Below are 15472 nucleotides of genomic sequence, written 5' to 3'. Positions count from 1 at the left end.
GAAAAGTGATGACAATTCTAGGGGCACTGACCAACAGTGGGCCTTCCACAATTCACTCATTTATTTTTTGCTCATAGAAATAAAAATAAAAAAACTCGGGGCCCTGTCAATTACAAAATGAATCATATTGTATTTTCAAAGATTGTTTTTAGCAGTAAAAATGTTATGTTCCCACTCCCAGATCAAAAAATGCACATCCATATTTGCCCTGAACACCCCCTATCTGCATTAAATGGTTTGTTCCTGCTTGGAGCGCTTGATGGTTTTTATTTAGGGACTAATTTGCTATGATTTATTTGTATGTGCCATTTACTTGGTGCTGACATCTTGCTTAAATGCTGTGTCAGCAGCCCCATTAGAAATGCTTACTTAACTTAGGAGCATTGTTGATGTGTTCAATACTTATTTTATGTGTGGAATATGTCTCTAACCTTGATCTGAAGTTAAGTAATCTTTGTTGATGTATTTAGATGCAAGTAATGCATGCATTTAATAAAAACATAAAGGTTCAATTGAAATTTGATTTTCAATTTAGAATGTGACACATTTTCCACTAACTTTGTCTGCTGCTGATGTTAGACTTTCCTACAGTAATGACTCATTCATTTGAATGGGTTGTATCTTATTAATCCAGGCATGCACACAGAATTGTGCAGTGTTTAAATGTTCTGAATGTAGATTGTTTTTAGCCTGTGTTGCTAATGGTAGCTATGCACCACTGGCAGATCCCACAGGGTTTTCTCACTTGTAAATACAACAAAAACAAAGTTGTGGGCAACTTCCAAAATAAATGAAATGCATGGTTATTGCTGAAGACATTTAATTTGAACTTGTCCAGTGTGAGGCTCAAGCCTAAAAAACTCCAACAGCAACTAAAGGAACTGAAAGCTATTGTAGAGTTGAGCCTGAATGTCAGATTTCTTCACTGAATGTGCTGGAACTTACACACTTGTTGTTAGAGTTTGGTCAGATGAGGCTGTGCTTAGTTTTGTTTTATAAGGGATTGAGACTGTATCAAAAGAGATAATCAGATTATCAGAAGTGACATGTTTTAAAATGTCAAACAGCTATTCAAAGTTTCAGAAAGGCTTTGCTCTTCTCCAACAAATCTAGGAAGTATATGCTGATTAACTGGAAATTTGGCCATATTACAACAGCATAAACACAGTCATGCATAGTGATGTTACACATTAGGATCCATGGGCAATTGATGTGAAAACATAAAAATGAGTGGTGAACACTGAAATCAGATTCAAAAATAGTGGCGCTATATTCATGTCTTTCACCCATTGACTGCTATGGGAGCCTTGAACACTCGAAAAGGGCATCAGAGGTACAGAACATCAGGTGAATTGTTGATATTCATTTAATGCACTTGTAGTATCAGCATGGTCTATAGCAGGGGTGGGCAATCCTGATCATCGAAGGCCGGTGTCATGCAACTCTTAGATGTCTCCCTGGTCCAACACACTTGAATCCAATAGCTGAATCACCTCCTAAGTGCAATCTAGTTCTAGTTCTCTAGATTTATTGTTTAGGCCTGTCGCGATAAGCAGTAAATCAATTAATCGCACGATAAATTAAACCTATCGACCTCATTTTAATTATAGGCTTTGTCGTCTCTTCCTGCCTTTTATTCTTTCTGTTGATGACACTGAATGAAAAAAGGCTAAACTCTGGTGCTCTCCACTGACCCTCCCTTCATCATTTCCTTAGTCTAATGTCCAGCGCACACTACACGAGTTGTCGGCCCATTTTCAAAACCTCAGAGACCACACATTAGCCGACAGAAATCCTAGGTATAACGGTTCGATCGGGTTCGTCGTGCCATGTGGTGTCCAGCCACATGGGCACAAAATAATGGCTACAAGTCCAGTTAACTAATTTTAAAATCAGCCATTAATCAATGCTTTACTAGAATCTACCTGTGATGCATGTGGCTAGTGTCATTGTAAAGTCCTGACTGAATGAAAATTATTATAACCTATTTATGTCACGTTAACGAAGAACAGCTGAAAACTTACCGGGTTTATCAACTACGGTAGCAATTTGGCTCCAACTCCTCCCCTTGTCATTTCTTTTTTTCTTTTCTTTTTTTTTTGCACGAAATGTTGAATAAATATTTATGTTGGTTCCACATATCATCTCCAATGTCCGCTGGACTTCGGGTTGAGCCGTGTCAGCTGTTTGGGATTCCCCTTCATAATTTCCCCTCAGAAAGCACAGAGGAGAATCCACGCTTTCTGATTGGCTACCTGTCACATTCAGCGTTAACAAACTCCGTCGGGGAAAATCCCTGATTTAGATCGGAGCGGCCACGAAGATCTACCGTAACACACCACACACTGCAGGATGATCGTCTAGATCAACCAATGATCTAAGATTGAAAATAGGGCCAAAAAATGATGTAGTATGAACTATTGCATTAGGTAGTCTGATGTGCCCATCTTCTCTATTTAAATGTAGTGATTACTGAAGGGCAATAGTATACAGACTTCATAATCTGAACTCTTTTGGTTGAATGTGGTATTTATTTCCACTTTTTGTTAATGGAGACTGAGAATCCATTTTATTTTGGTTTTTGGTTTTTTGTTTATTTAGTTTATCAGTTCCAGTGTTACGTGTTCTTTTGAAAATAAAGTGTATCTATGGCAGGAAATCGCATGCATTATTACGTAATTTCCATTAAATCAGTGTCAAAAGTCTTGAAACAATATTATCGTTTATCTCAATAATTTTTAGAACATTAATCGTCCAGCAAAATTTGTTATCGTGACAGGCCAACTCAAGAGTCCTGTTAACGACCTCATTGTTTGACTCAGGTGTGTTGAAGTAGAGATGCATCTAAAAGTTGCAGGAGACCGGCCCTCAAGGCCTGGAGTTGCCCACCCCTGGTCTATAGTAATGCAATAAGCACATAAAAAAACATACACACCTCTGATAAAATGTAAAAAAATATTTTTTGTCACTTAGAAAAATTAGTCCATGATAAATAATTTCATACCTTTTCGCACCTCTATAAGACCCAATGCCTATCCTGGGATTTGTGCTTATATAGAGTGCTTAATAGGTGAGAGGGGGGGTTGCACCCTTAACAGGTAAGCAGTTCATCACTTTGGAAACAACCATGGAGACAAACACGCACACACCACACCCACACACTTGCATGCACACACACGCACTCACACACACACCCACGCACACACACACACATGCACACGCACAAACACACCTGGGAGCAATTAGGAGCAGTTAACATGACAATGGACAGTGGAAGGAAGTCAGAGTACCTACAAAGAATTGATTCATGCAAAGGGAGAACATGCGACACCATGTCCAAACACTCTGACCTTCAGAACTGTCTTGCAGCAAGACAACATTTATGTCATCTGTTTATTTTCTTCCATGGTGTCTGCAAACTCATCAGCACAAAGACCTCTCAGGTGTCAATCACGGTGATGGACAGATGTTGACCTGGGCTTGTTTTGCAGCAACAGGTCCTTATTAACTTGTCATCAGATTAAACTCACTGTCTACTCCACTAATGTGAAACATGAAGACATTTGTTTGACAGCTGAATTTGTGGTTGTGCAAGCTAGAGAATCATGAGATGTGTTTCTTTTCCTAACAGCTGTCAGTACAGTGAGGGAAACCTTCTGTTAATGTTTGTTTCCAAGACAAGATTCACTCCATGTTCTCTGTAATTTGGTCCATTTCACAGCTTTCTTTAGCATTGGGGTTCTGTGAAATACATCTATTTCAATATGGCTTAAAGACCGCAACAACCTTTTATCAAAAACTTGTTTTTTCTTGCTTTGTTTTTTTTTTTAGAAATTGACACGTTTCCATGTTTATTTTCATAATCTCAATTTGTGCAATTTTATTTTAATGGAAACCTAGATAATGTGAGAATTGAGCATCAATATAATTGAGATTCAGACTTCATATGTTAAAGGAGCCCAAAACATTTACACCTGAGGTCCACTGTCCCCGATACTCCAACAGAACAGGTATACTCTTCAGTCAACAACAGATTACCTCTTTTTGTTTTATTATATTTGTTTTGAGGTAAGCTGTTAAAAGCATAACCGCTTCAGAACAGCACTTTCTCTCTATTTATTACTGTCCTTAAACAATGCCATCCAGATGGCAGGCTGGACTTATGTATATTTGTGAAACATTTCAAATAGTTTTTGTTAGAAAACAGACCACCACGCATTGGGGCTGCACATACGTCCCCCATGCTTCCATCTATTCAGACATGCTGAGTTCTCCTGTTCCAAGTGTTTTGGACAAGTTACTTATTGCTCCTTTCACAATTTTTTTGGATAATGAGAAAGTTGTTTGCGCATGGCTTGCCACTCACCACTGTTGGGATTGTACAGATGTTGCCAACTCGTGATATTTATTTATTTATTTATTTTTGAGTAATTCCTCTTCCTTCAAGTTGTTTCTTTTCTCAGCGGCTACGTGCTTGACATTTCTTGCATGGGAAATGTGTACCCAAATCATTTTGTTAATTGTTTTATTGGAACAATTACTTTGATGGCATAGAGGGGAGTGTGTATTGTGTAGACTTGTGATGACAGTGCCCCCCTCCCCTAGCCTCTTCTGTTTTTGATTTGTCTCTGGAGTCTGCTGACCTCCTTGCTTGTCTCTCCTTTGTTTGTGCTGTTGTCTGCTGCGATGCTGTTCACTGTAATTCTTCACTGATCTCTCTACCCCCTGGCATCCCTCCCTCCTGCCCCTGCCTCCACCTCCTCCATCCCCTCTAGTCCGGTCCTGTGGGGTTCCGCAGTAGTACAGACATGGAGTGATTGTGTAAGCGGGGTTGCAGTACTAAGCCAGTTGTAGATCACGTCTAGCTCTAAAGTAGAAGGGAGAGGCCAGATGTTGGTCTCTCTCCAATATTTTTTTTATGTTTACTTTTTTTTCTTTATTTACTTGTTTATTTTTGGCGGGGAGGAGGGAGTTATTGAACAACCAAAGCACATCTTCATATTTATGACAGGTCATCAGCTCCAACCTGAAGAATTAAGGTGAAGAGCATTAAATTGATGTTGAAGTTTTTCTGATTTTTTTCTCCAGTTTTGCCTTCCTCTTTGTGTGCCTGTTAGTGCCATTTGCTCCTGAGCAGACTGCCTCTGGTGTGTCTTGTCCTTTCTCTGGCTTAGTGCATCCTGCATGTTCTAACTGTGAGACTCGTCCCCACTGTTCGCTCCCTCACTCCCTCTCCCGCTCTTCTAGAGCTCTACGGTTCCCCACCCCACCACCACCAACACCCTCATCCCCTCTCTGAGTGAGCTGCATGGAATCCAAGCATCCACGCCCCTATCTGTCTCTCCCACAGCATCATTCCTGCTTCCCACTCTTTCACGTTTGGTTTCCTCTCTACACCATTTTAATCCATCTTCTCATCTTTTCCTGTCATAATTATCCAAAATACATTGACTGATGTATTTGTGGTTGAGCTGAGGGACCTAGGTCATAATATAGAAGGCATGAATCTAGAGCCAGAGTGAAGTGGATACAGGAAACACAAGCCAGCGCTGAGATATCTGTGTGTCTTCTTCCCTTATAGACCACGGGGAGATGATGGAGATGCAAGGTTTTGGAGGGAGTCCGTCATCGTGGCAACAGACTGAAGCAGCTGCTCAAGAGTTCCTGTGCCAGTCCTGCTCAACAGCTGGTAGCAACTCGTCATTTGACTACACAGCTGGTTGCACCTGCCTGCATCAATCGTCGGACATTCACACGTATGCACCCAAATCAAAACTTTTAAAACTTCCAATTTTATCACCATATCTTTTGGAATAATTGTGATAACAATACAATTATGATAAAATAACCATTATTTATTTTATTTGTATGGCACAGCAGTCATAAAGCCACAAACACAAATGTTGTTCTTGAAAATTATTTCTATTTGAAACAGGTTGCCGTTTGCTTTAAAAAGGTGTGTTTTTATCACTGAACTGCACACAGCTGTATTTAATCATATTTTCAAATTTACTGATGGTTATTGATGTTCTCATGGAACAAACAGCAGGGAATCTAGTAAAAATAACATTTCCTATCATACTGTCGGTTTTATTTTTTTACATACCATCAATAGTGTAAATTTATCGAGACAACGATAAATCTGAATTCTTTTCATAAGAAATTTTTCACCATAAATGATAAACTATATGATAAATGGCAACTCCACTTCCAACCTTTCTTTCTGTGTTGCTTGCAGCATGTGAGGACTTGAAATAATGCACCATGAAGCCAAACATATTGCATCTCCCTCCAAATCATTGAACTCCAATGATTGGTCCAGACACTTCCAAAGGCACATGCATAAAAAACCTAGAACCCAGTGAGGTTTCCACCTTTTGGCAGTCACATCAGATGGGAGGATTTTTGTAACTTTTTGAACAAAGTGAGAGGAGTAAGGGTGGTGACAATGATTTGATTTCTGTCCACCAGTATTCCACTGAAGATGCTCTGTCAGAACATGAAGCGGCAAATCGTCTCCAGAGCCTTCTATGGGTGTAAGTTCATCATCTTCTTCTCTCATTTGCTTTGCTCACTCATTGACTGCTTTTTCTCTGAGTGGATTTTTTAAAACAGCTTTATTCTAATTTCACATCCAGCATTTTGTTTTCATTTGCCATGAAAACAGATATATGTTTAATTTTTCATTTTTCTTCTTGTATAACAAATAAATTTAATTTAGTCCTTTGCTCTTCGTGTAATACAGTTGTCTATATGAAACACAGTAGGTTATTGCCTTGTGCAAAAAGAAATTAAATTTCTGTAACTGGCTTGACACAACACTCGTTGCGTTGGCATAATCTCCCACCAAGTCTGTGTTGAGACTTCTGCATAGCTGACTTCCAGGCTGCTGCTCAGTTGATTTTAAAAGCCAATTAAATAAAGCTTGTAGTTGTGCAGGTGCAACTTGTCAAAGTAATAACTTTGCACTTGAATAAGCTGAATGTTTAAACTCTTCCAGAATGAACATGAGAGAGGGCCCTCTAGAGTTTGATGTCATATGACCTCTATATGTCTTAACTTAAAAGGTTTACATTTTACCGTTTTTTTTCCTCTGACACTTTAGTTGTAATATCTGTCTTGCTACACCAATTTTAACTGAGTCTGATTTGTCTTCAAAGCTGCAGTATGTAACTTTTATGAAAACATGTTCTATATTTATCAAAACCGTCACTATGTTGTGACAGTTTGTTATGAGACACACCATTTGTGAAAAAATAGAGATCTTCCACCTCCTCCTAGAGCTACTATTGCAGTCTGCAGATATGCACCGCTCAGTCAGAAGCAACCAATCAGTTACGATGAGAGTCTCAGTGCTGTCAGTCAACCTTGTGTATGCACTGCTAAATGTGCTAATTGTGGAAAAACAACGCACCATTGCAAAAAAACTGTTTATCCGTTATGCTAACTAGCTAAGCTAGGTGTTAAATGTTCATTAAAATTAAAAGTTAATTGACTTTTGAGAACGTGTTCTTGAATTATTTTGAGATTACCACTCTATTACTTGAAAACTGTCTCAACATAATATTATTGCAATAACTTCTGGGACAATTTATCATGCAGTAAATTTTATTGTTACTATATGCTAGTCTCAACTTATTTTTTGACATGTCATATTGAAATTGGTACACTGTAAAACATTTGAGCCGCAGATTTGTGTCTACTATCTTTTTCTCTTTAAGTCAAATAAATTTAGCGAGTTTTAGATTTTGAACTTAAATGTGTGAGTCTGTGAAAGACAAACTGACAGTAGTAATTTGTGTTAACTTTTTATTAATTTTGTCAAACCTCCAAGAGTTGAATAAACTGGAGTGGGAAGACAGGGGTGGGAACTATTTATCTGTATGCTTCGCGACATGTTTTTGTATCCTGTGTGCCTATGAGTGAGATGGAAGTGTGTTACATTCATCTGACTCTTGTGTGTTATCAAGGCAAATGTGTATTTTAATGTTTGCGGATAATGTCCTGTTTACACTAAATATTTTTGAGCAGATGTTTAATAAAATTCAGATCAGAAATTTTGCTCATGCAATTTGAAACAAAAATTTTAAATATTCAAAAGTAAAATAAATAGGCATTTTAACTTACTAATAGAGAAATGTGTGCTCTTTAACTAGGTGAGGGCAGTTTTTTCTTCCATTGAGAAATAATTACAGGGTTTAAATCGCAACATTAAGTTAAAACTCACAATTCAAGATTAATGAACTTAAACAATATTTAAGTAACCTGCCTCTTGTTGTTAAATCAACTTCATGAACTTTAATTTCTGAGTTAAAACCAATAGTTTTCTTGTTGACTTAAACTGCATTTTCAAAGTAGCTGGTGGACTTTCATTTTCTAGTTAAACCATCTTCAAATGTTTTACAGTGTAGCTATTAGTGCGGTGAGTTCAGTTATCAGGAGAAAGATGCATTTATGAGTTTCCAGGTGACCTATTACTGAATATAATCTGATTCCAATTGGCAACTGAGTTCTTGATGCATCTTTAATTTGTTGTTGTTTTTCACATTTTTATTTTTAGACTTCTTTCCATCCATGATTTTGGATCAAAATTAGTATGTACTTTTCCTGAAATTTCTGCCTCCTGATCTCAGCTGGTGGACTTGTGCATGTGTCTCACTTGTCCATCAGGGCTTGCATACTGTCGACACCTGTCCACGGTCCGGACACACCTGTCAGCTATGGTCACCCACAACATTGTACCCCCAGACAGACCTTGTGAGGCATCTGGAGGACTTAGCAAAGAGGTGTGGAGCAAGTACCAGAAAGACTGCAAGGTAGGTGCAGATAGTGAGCCTGCAAAGCACTATAGAAACTACAACATCACTGCAGGAATGTAGATCTGTCCCAGTCGCTGCATTCCAACATCTCTGCACCTCTCACATTCACATGATGGTGAATTTAAAATGCTGACTCCACTGCCAAGTTGATGTTGGGTCAGTGAGAATGAGATTAGTTTAGTTTTACAGCTTATATTCATGGTAATAAAGAGACACCCTTATAGAAATAAGCAACAACATTTTTGGTGACCTGTCCAGGGTGACCCTGACCTGTTAACCCAGGCATCAGCACCCTTCATCAGATGTAAGCGTGGATGGATGGGTAAGATCTGTACTCTAAATGAAACTATTATTTTTCTTTAACATCTGTGTCTCCTCATATTTGGGAGCTAGATTTACAGTTTTTTGATAGTATTTCAAAAACAGTTTAATCAGAATATTCATCAGCATACTTTCTAAATTCTATTGCAACACAAATTGAGCACAACAAATTTTGCATCCAGTTTAGAACCTGTCAAACTATATGCCAGCTTATAAAACTCAGGAAAAGTAGCGTTTTTTACGTTTAAACAAATACAATTCAGCTCAGTCTTGTTTGTTTAACACAACTAAATGAAATAATTTATTAAATATTTAATTTAACAAATTAATATTTAATTTAATTGTGTTCAGTAAATTAAATATTAGTATAAATTATGTATTTTTACTAATGCTATTAGTTAAATTTTACTAATAGCACCAATTTGCAATAAAAGTTATTTAAAGTCATAAAGTTAAATCCAGTTAATACCCAGTTAAATTCATACATTTCATTTCAGTTCTTAACATGGTTTAATCCGTACTAACAGATTAAAATCCAGTGAAGTTCAGTCCTTTTCAATCTTTTTACAGTGAAAAAAAGCAATTCATCAGACCAAGCAATGACCATCCCATGAAGTTGCTGTGCAGTGATAGACAAACTTCCACTAATGTGGTAACAGAGGAGCTAATTTTAGCTGTGCATTTTTGCTAGCCTTGAAAACATTTAGTGATCTTAGCTTCATGTAAATTTATGTAGGTGACTACATAAATTTTCCTAGATAAATTCTAAAGAGCTAATCTACTTGGCTGTTTAGTAAACTTTTAGTTGAATAAAGTTTGATATCTGTGTTTCAGTTTTGGTTATCAACAGTTAAAAGTTTTTCATGTATTCTAGAATGCATATTCTGTCATTGTAGAGCAATGACAACAAAGCACAAGGCAAGCTGCTCTATTTTGATTAATTTGAAGTTTATTAGTATATTCTGTTAGACCAAACCTGCAACAGACTGGCGACCTGTCCAGGGTGTACCCTACCTCTTGCCCGAAATGTTCGCTGGAGCTAGGCACCAGCACCCCTCCCAACCCCACTCGGGACAAGGGTGTAAGTAAATGGATGGGTGGATGGATACTGTACCAAACCATAAAACAGTAATACAATTGAGACAGAATTAAGACTTCAGTCATTTTCCTTGCAGCTTTTAATGACAGTAATCCTGTACGTTGTCTACTAATTGCTAACCCTCTACCCATCTCAGTAATGATGCTGCTGATTTGTTCAGTCCATAATTTTGTGCCATCTACGGTAAAGCCTAAGTGTTTTATGACTACCACATTCTCAAAAGGAACAATGCCTAATTGGAACATTTTTGGTTTGATATTTTCATCCAAAAGCAACACTTTTAGTTTTTACCACATTCAAAACTAACCTATTCGAAATGATCCACTGATTTCAACTCCTCTCCCAATTTTAGATTTATTTCTTCTGTTGTTGATTACACATAGACTGTGTAATCAACACTGTGTGCACAATTATTACACCAGTTGTAGTTTCGAGGGTTCATTTTATTGTTCTACAGCAGGGGTGTCCAAAGTCAGTTCTCGAGGGCCGGCATCCTGCATGTTTTAGTTCTCTCCCTGGTTTAGCACAGCTGCATCAAATAATGGCTCATCAGAAGGCCTAAGGAGAACATTGACTTGCTGAGGAGGTTGCTGCTACCACTAGGGAGAGAACTAAAACATGCAGGATGCCGGCCCTCGAGGACCGACTTTGGACACCCCTGTTCTACAGCGTTCTTGGTCAATCCAAAATGTTAATAACCTCTCAAACCTGAATATTTAAGAAAGTAAAAGTGAGATTTTGGCTTTCTTAGGACAATATCTGTTGCCCAAAGTCTTGCACACATAATTAGTGTGCAGAATTATTATGCAACTGAAAAGTTTCACATCTCACTTGTTTGTCATCCGTTATAGTGAGAATAATAAATATACAACTCAAAACTGACAAACATTTCTGACATTTCAAAAATAAATCAGTGACCAATATAGCCACCCTTCTTTTCAATAACAGTTCAGTAACATTCATGGAGTCTGTCAGTTTCTTGATCTTTTGACAATCAACTTTTTGTGCAGCAGCACCCACAGCCTACCAGACACTGTTCAGAGATGTGAACTGTTTTCCTTCATCTAAATCTCCCGTTTAAGAAGGGCCCACAAGTTCTCAATGGGACTTAGGTCTGATGAGGAAGGGGGGCACTGCATTATTCTTTCATCATTAAGGACTTTTCTGGCTAACCACATAGTGGAGTATTTTGATGCTCGACGGAGCATCGTCCTGCATAAAAATCATGGTCTTCCTGAAAGATGCAGACTTTGTCTTGTTTCAAGGCTTGAAGATAGTGTCTTAGAAACTGGAAGAAGCTTTGGGAGTTGATTTTGATCCATCTTTAACCCAAAAAAGTCCAACCAGCTCCTCTTTTAAATACCAGCTCATTCCAGTACCCTGCCTCCACCTTGCTGGCGTCTGATGTGAAGTGGAGCTCTGTGCCCATTACTGATCCAGCCACAGGCTCATACATCTGGTCCGTCAAGAGTCACTCATCTCATCAGCCCATAAAACCTTTGAAAAATCCATCTTCAGATCTGTCTTGGCCCAGTCTTGGTGGTGGTGGGCAGGTTTCAGCCTTCTTGCCTTGGCCATGTCTCTGAGCATCTTGTATTCTTTGCACTACCGGTAAGTTGCAGTTCTGGAATATGACAGAACTGGAAGATAATGAGTTCCTGGTAGCTTCATGTTTGATTCCTCAATCGTAAATTAACCTTAACCTTAATTTACATCTTTTTTTCTCAACACATTTCTTGCGACCCTGCTGAAACCGGGGGTCGCAAAATGTTTGATGATCACATCCCAATATTTTAGCAATTTCAAGAGTGCTGCATCCCTCTGAAAAACTTTTTACAGTTTTGGACTTTTCAGAGTCCATCCATCCATTTTCTGTACACCCTTGTCCTTTAGGGGGTTCTGAAAGGGTGCTGGTGCCTATCTTCAGCAAATGTTTTGGGTGAGAGGCAGCCCAAGGCAACACAGAGCCAAACAGGACAAACAACCATGCACACACACACACGCATGCACGCATGCACGCACACACACACACACCTAAGCAGAATTTAGAGAGACCAATTAACCTGACAGTCATGTTTTTGGATTGTGGGATGAAGCCAGAGTACCCACACATGCACAGGGAGAACATGCAAACTCCATGCAGAAAGACCCCAGGCCGGGAATCGAACCCAGGACCTTCTTGCTGCAAGGCAACAGTGCTACCAACTGCGGCACTGTGTATCCCACTTTTCAGAGTCACTTTTGTCATGGTGGATTCCAATTTTCTCACCCACATGCAAAAGACAACTCTGGAACCAGTTGAAAATGTAAATGAAGATTATTACAAAATTTACAGAAAGGATTATGAACTGTGTTCTGGTCCAAGAACTCGTCAAGCGGGCACACCGGATGTCTGAGCACAGGGGACAGGTAAGGTTAGTTCAAGTTCTATAGGAATTTTCAGACTTGAAGTAACGGGTGGGTCTTACTTGATTTGTGGGTTCATCCAGACCAGGAGAAGGCGACTGAGGTTTCCAGGGCTTGATTTAGGATGAAAAGGACGGCTTGTGAGTTTGAGGCAGCGTTGGAGGGCGGCTAGGTAAGAGGAGGAGCGAGTGAGTCTTGAGTACAGGAGGGAGCTGCTGACTGGAGGATCTGATGGAGGAATCAACTGCTAGGAGGGTACTCGGGCTACCAGTGGGTATCTTCCATGGTGTCACGAGGAGCCGGATCAGGAAGCCTACCGTCTTGGCTTTTTCAGGGTTAGTCCACGGCGTCACGGAGGAAACACCTGTAGAGGAGTCGACAGGAGACAATCACTGGGAGTTCAGGTTGGTCAGCGAGAGCTTACCATAGATAAGTAAGTACCATTACTGGCTAACACGGTGTACAGTAGTGGTACCCCACAGTTAACACCTCTGTCCCCAGAATAGAAAACCTTTTGTGCCTTTTTGTCAAGTACTTTCTGACACACACGAGTGAGGGTGTTTCAAATCTATAGCACTTGAGTTAAGGTTATTTTGAGCAAAATATGTCCTAATCTTCAAGTATGAACAGGCTTGAACAGATCTGTTAAAAAAATTAACACATCTGAACAGACAAAGTGATGGAGTACAAATTTTTCCAACACTTTACTTAGAATAGGCAGTAGACTAAATAGGTAGTTGGATACAGATAACGGTAATTTGTTATTCTTGACAATGGGATTATTTTAGCAATTTTCCATTTTTGTGACACAAACTCTTTAACAAAACTTTGATTTATAATGTGACAAACTATTGGAGCAATATGATTTCAGCTGAATAACTTTGTCTTTGCCTTTGGGAAATAGAAACCATTAAAACCTAACTAGTGAAGAAGTGAAATCTAACAGCAACTAGCACAGAAATGTAAGACAGAAGCGGGATGATTTTTTTAGTTGACATTACCAATGATGTTGTAACTGAGCCTCAGTGTCGGTTAAGGCTTCTGCATAGAGCAGCCCTAGAGCTGTGGGAGGAAAGGTTGCCCTCTAATGAGGGCTTGATTCATGTGTGAAGAAACTTAAAATGCATAAAGATAAAACTCATCAGCAGCTCAGAGCTGAAATTGAAGAACAATATTTGTGATTTAAACAGTGGGTGCTGTGAAAACTCTTATTCATATTCTGTTATTTTTCCCTTTTTCCTGCTTTGGAATCAGACATATGCTGTTAGTTATGTTACATAACCATTGAACCTGTTCAAGCTTTCTAAATGAGCTTCTCTCACTGTTCATTTCATGATATTTCTTCTTCCATCCAAACCTCGCCACACTGCGCTGATGCAGTCATGTTAATCGTAAGCGTGGGATGCTCTCCACCTTTTCCAGTCTCTCCTCCACTTTAATGAAAATTTAATGAGATTCACTAAACTGGAGTCTCATTACAGAGTGCAGTGTGATACCATCACAGCTATTAAGGCATCAGCTGTAATCTTTCATCAGCTTCAACAAAGTCATCATTACTAATTTACACTCAATTCATATCTTCAGGACTCATCTGAGTTTTTTTCTGTGCGGGTCCCCATCGCTCTTCTTTGCCCTCAATTATCGATCCACTGCATCTTTCATGTAGGCTTTTCCTTCCTGTTGTCTTGAGATGATTGTTGATTTAAAGAAAAACATAATTGGATCAAACCATTTTTCCATCATGGGAGAAGAAGTGGAGGTGGTTGAGGAAAATAAATACCTCCATGTTCATCTGGGCAACAGACTGAACTGGAGACGCAACAGTGAAGCTTCTATAAGAAGGGACAGAGCAGACTGTACTTCTGGAGAAAGCTAAGATCCTTCAAAGTTTGCAGCAAAATGCTGCAGATCTTCTATAAGTCTGTTGTTGAGAGTGTCATCTCTTCTGCTGAGAGCCAGGGACATAAAAGGCTCTCAACAGCCTGATAAAGAAGGCTGGTTCTGTTCTGGAGACAACTGTAGGACCTCTGGAGATGACAATGCAAAGAGGGATCCTTCATAAAATCAAGAAAATTATGGACAATTCTGACTGTCGTTTTCATGACTGTCTTGGGAAGGCAGAGTATCTTCTATCAGAGGCTTCTTCAGGTTCAGTGCAGAAGCTCTTTCCTACCAACATCACCATCTTCAATAGCTCTTTGAAGAATTGAAATTAATAAGTTATAAGACCACTTAATTTTCCTTTGGGATTAATAAAGTATTTTTGAATTTGAATTGAATTAGAATTTCTTCTCTTGTTCAGGTCTGTTATCCTTCCTATGTGTATCTGCAGAACTACAAGGAGCTTGAGCTGCTCAGACTGGTTTACTATGGAGGAGTTCAGCATGAGATCAGGAAGGAGGTGTGGCCCTTCCTGCTGGGACACTACAAGTTCGGGATGAGCAAAAAGGACATGAGCCAGGTAAGGCAACACTAACACACACTCCTAGCTTTAGTATGCAAGTCGGCTTCTAAGTTCTCCGTTTTTTTATTTCCTCATGGAGATTGATGCAAAGATCAGCGAGCGCTATCAGCAGGTAATGCGGGAGTGGAAAGCCTGTGAGGTCATCGTCAAGCAGAGGGAGAAGGAAATGCAGTCGGCCATTTTTGCCAAGCTGTCGTCGGGCAGCAGCATAGACAGCCACGTCCTGAGGCTCGCTCACAGAGACTCCACACTCAGTAATGAGGTGAACAGTCAGCCGTATCTGAAAAGCACTTACTGGGACAGCTTAGCTCTGCTTTTATTAAATGGAATCGCTTTGAATCTGGGCTACAAATAATTTTATTG

General features: G+C 39.3%; 1 protein-coding gene across 10 annotated transcripts in view; it reads left to right on the top strand.

Annotated features, from left to right (window-relative positions):
• The window catches only part of sgsm2 (small G protein signaling modulator 2), a 180601-nt gene that overhangs the window by 140444 nt on the left and 24685 nt on the right, over window positions 1–15472 (top strand). For all 10 annotated transcript variants that reach the window (XM_081614732.1, XM_081614731.1, XM_081614728.1 and 7 more), the window contains 5 exons: window positions 5582–5756; window positions 6472–6536; window positions 8671–8816; window positions 14978–15106; window positions 15189–15371. In XM_081614732.1, the coding sequence (XP_081470858.1) occupies window positions 5582–5756; window positions 6472–6536; window positions 8671–8816; window positions 14978–15106; window positions 15189–15371 (698 nt within the window). The remainder of the gene's footprint in view (window positions 1–5581; window positions 5757–6471; window positions 6537–8670; window positions 8817–14977; window positions 15107–15188; window positions 15372–15472) is intronic.

Source organism: Poecilia reticulata, chromosome 13, assembly GCF_904066995.2.
Source record: "Poecilia reticulata chromosome 13, P_reticulata-male-v2, whole genome shotgun sequence".
Lineage (NCBI taxonomy): Eukaryota > Metazoa > Chordata > Actinopteri > Cyprinodontiformes > Poeciliidae > Poecilia > Poecilia reticulata.
The sequence above is the reverse complement of the archived record's forward strand: the minus strand, read 5'-3'. Positions and strand labels throughout refer to the sequence as shown.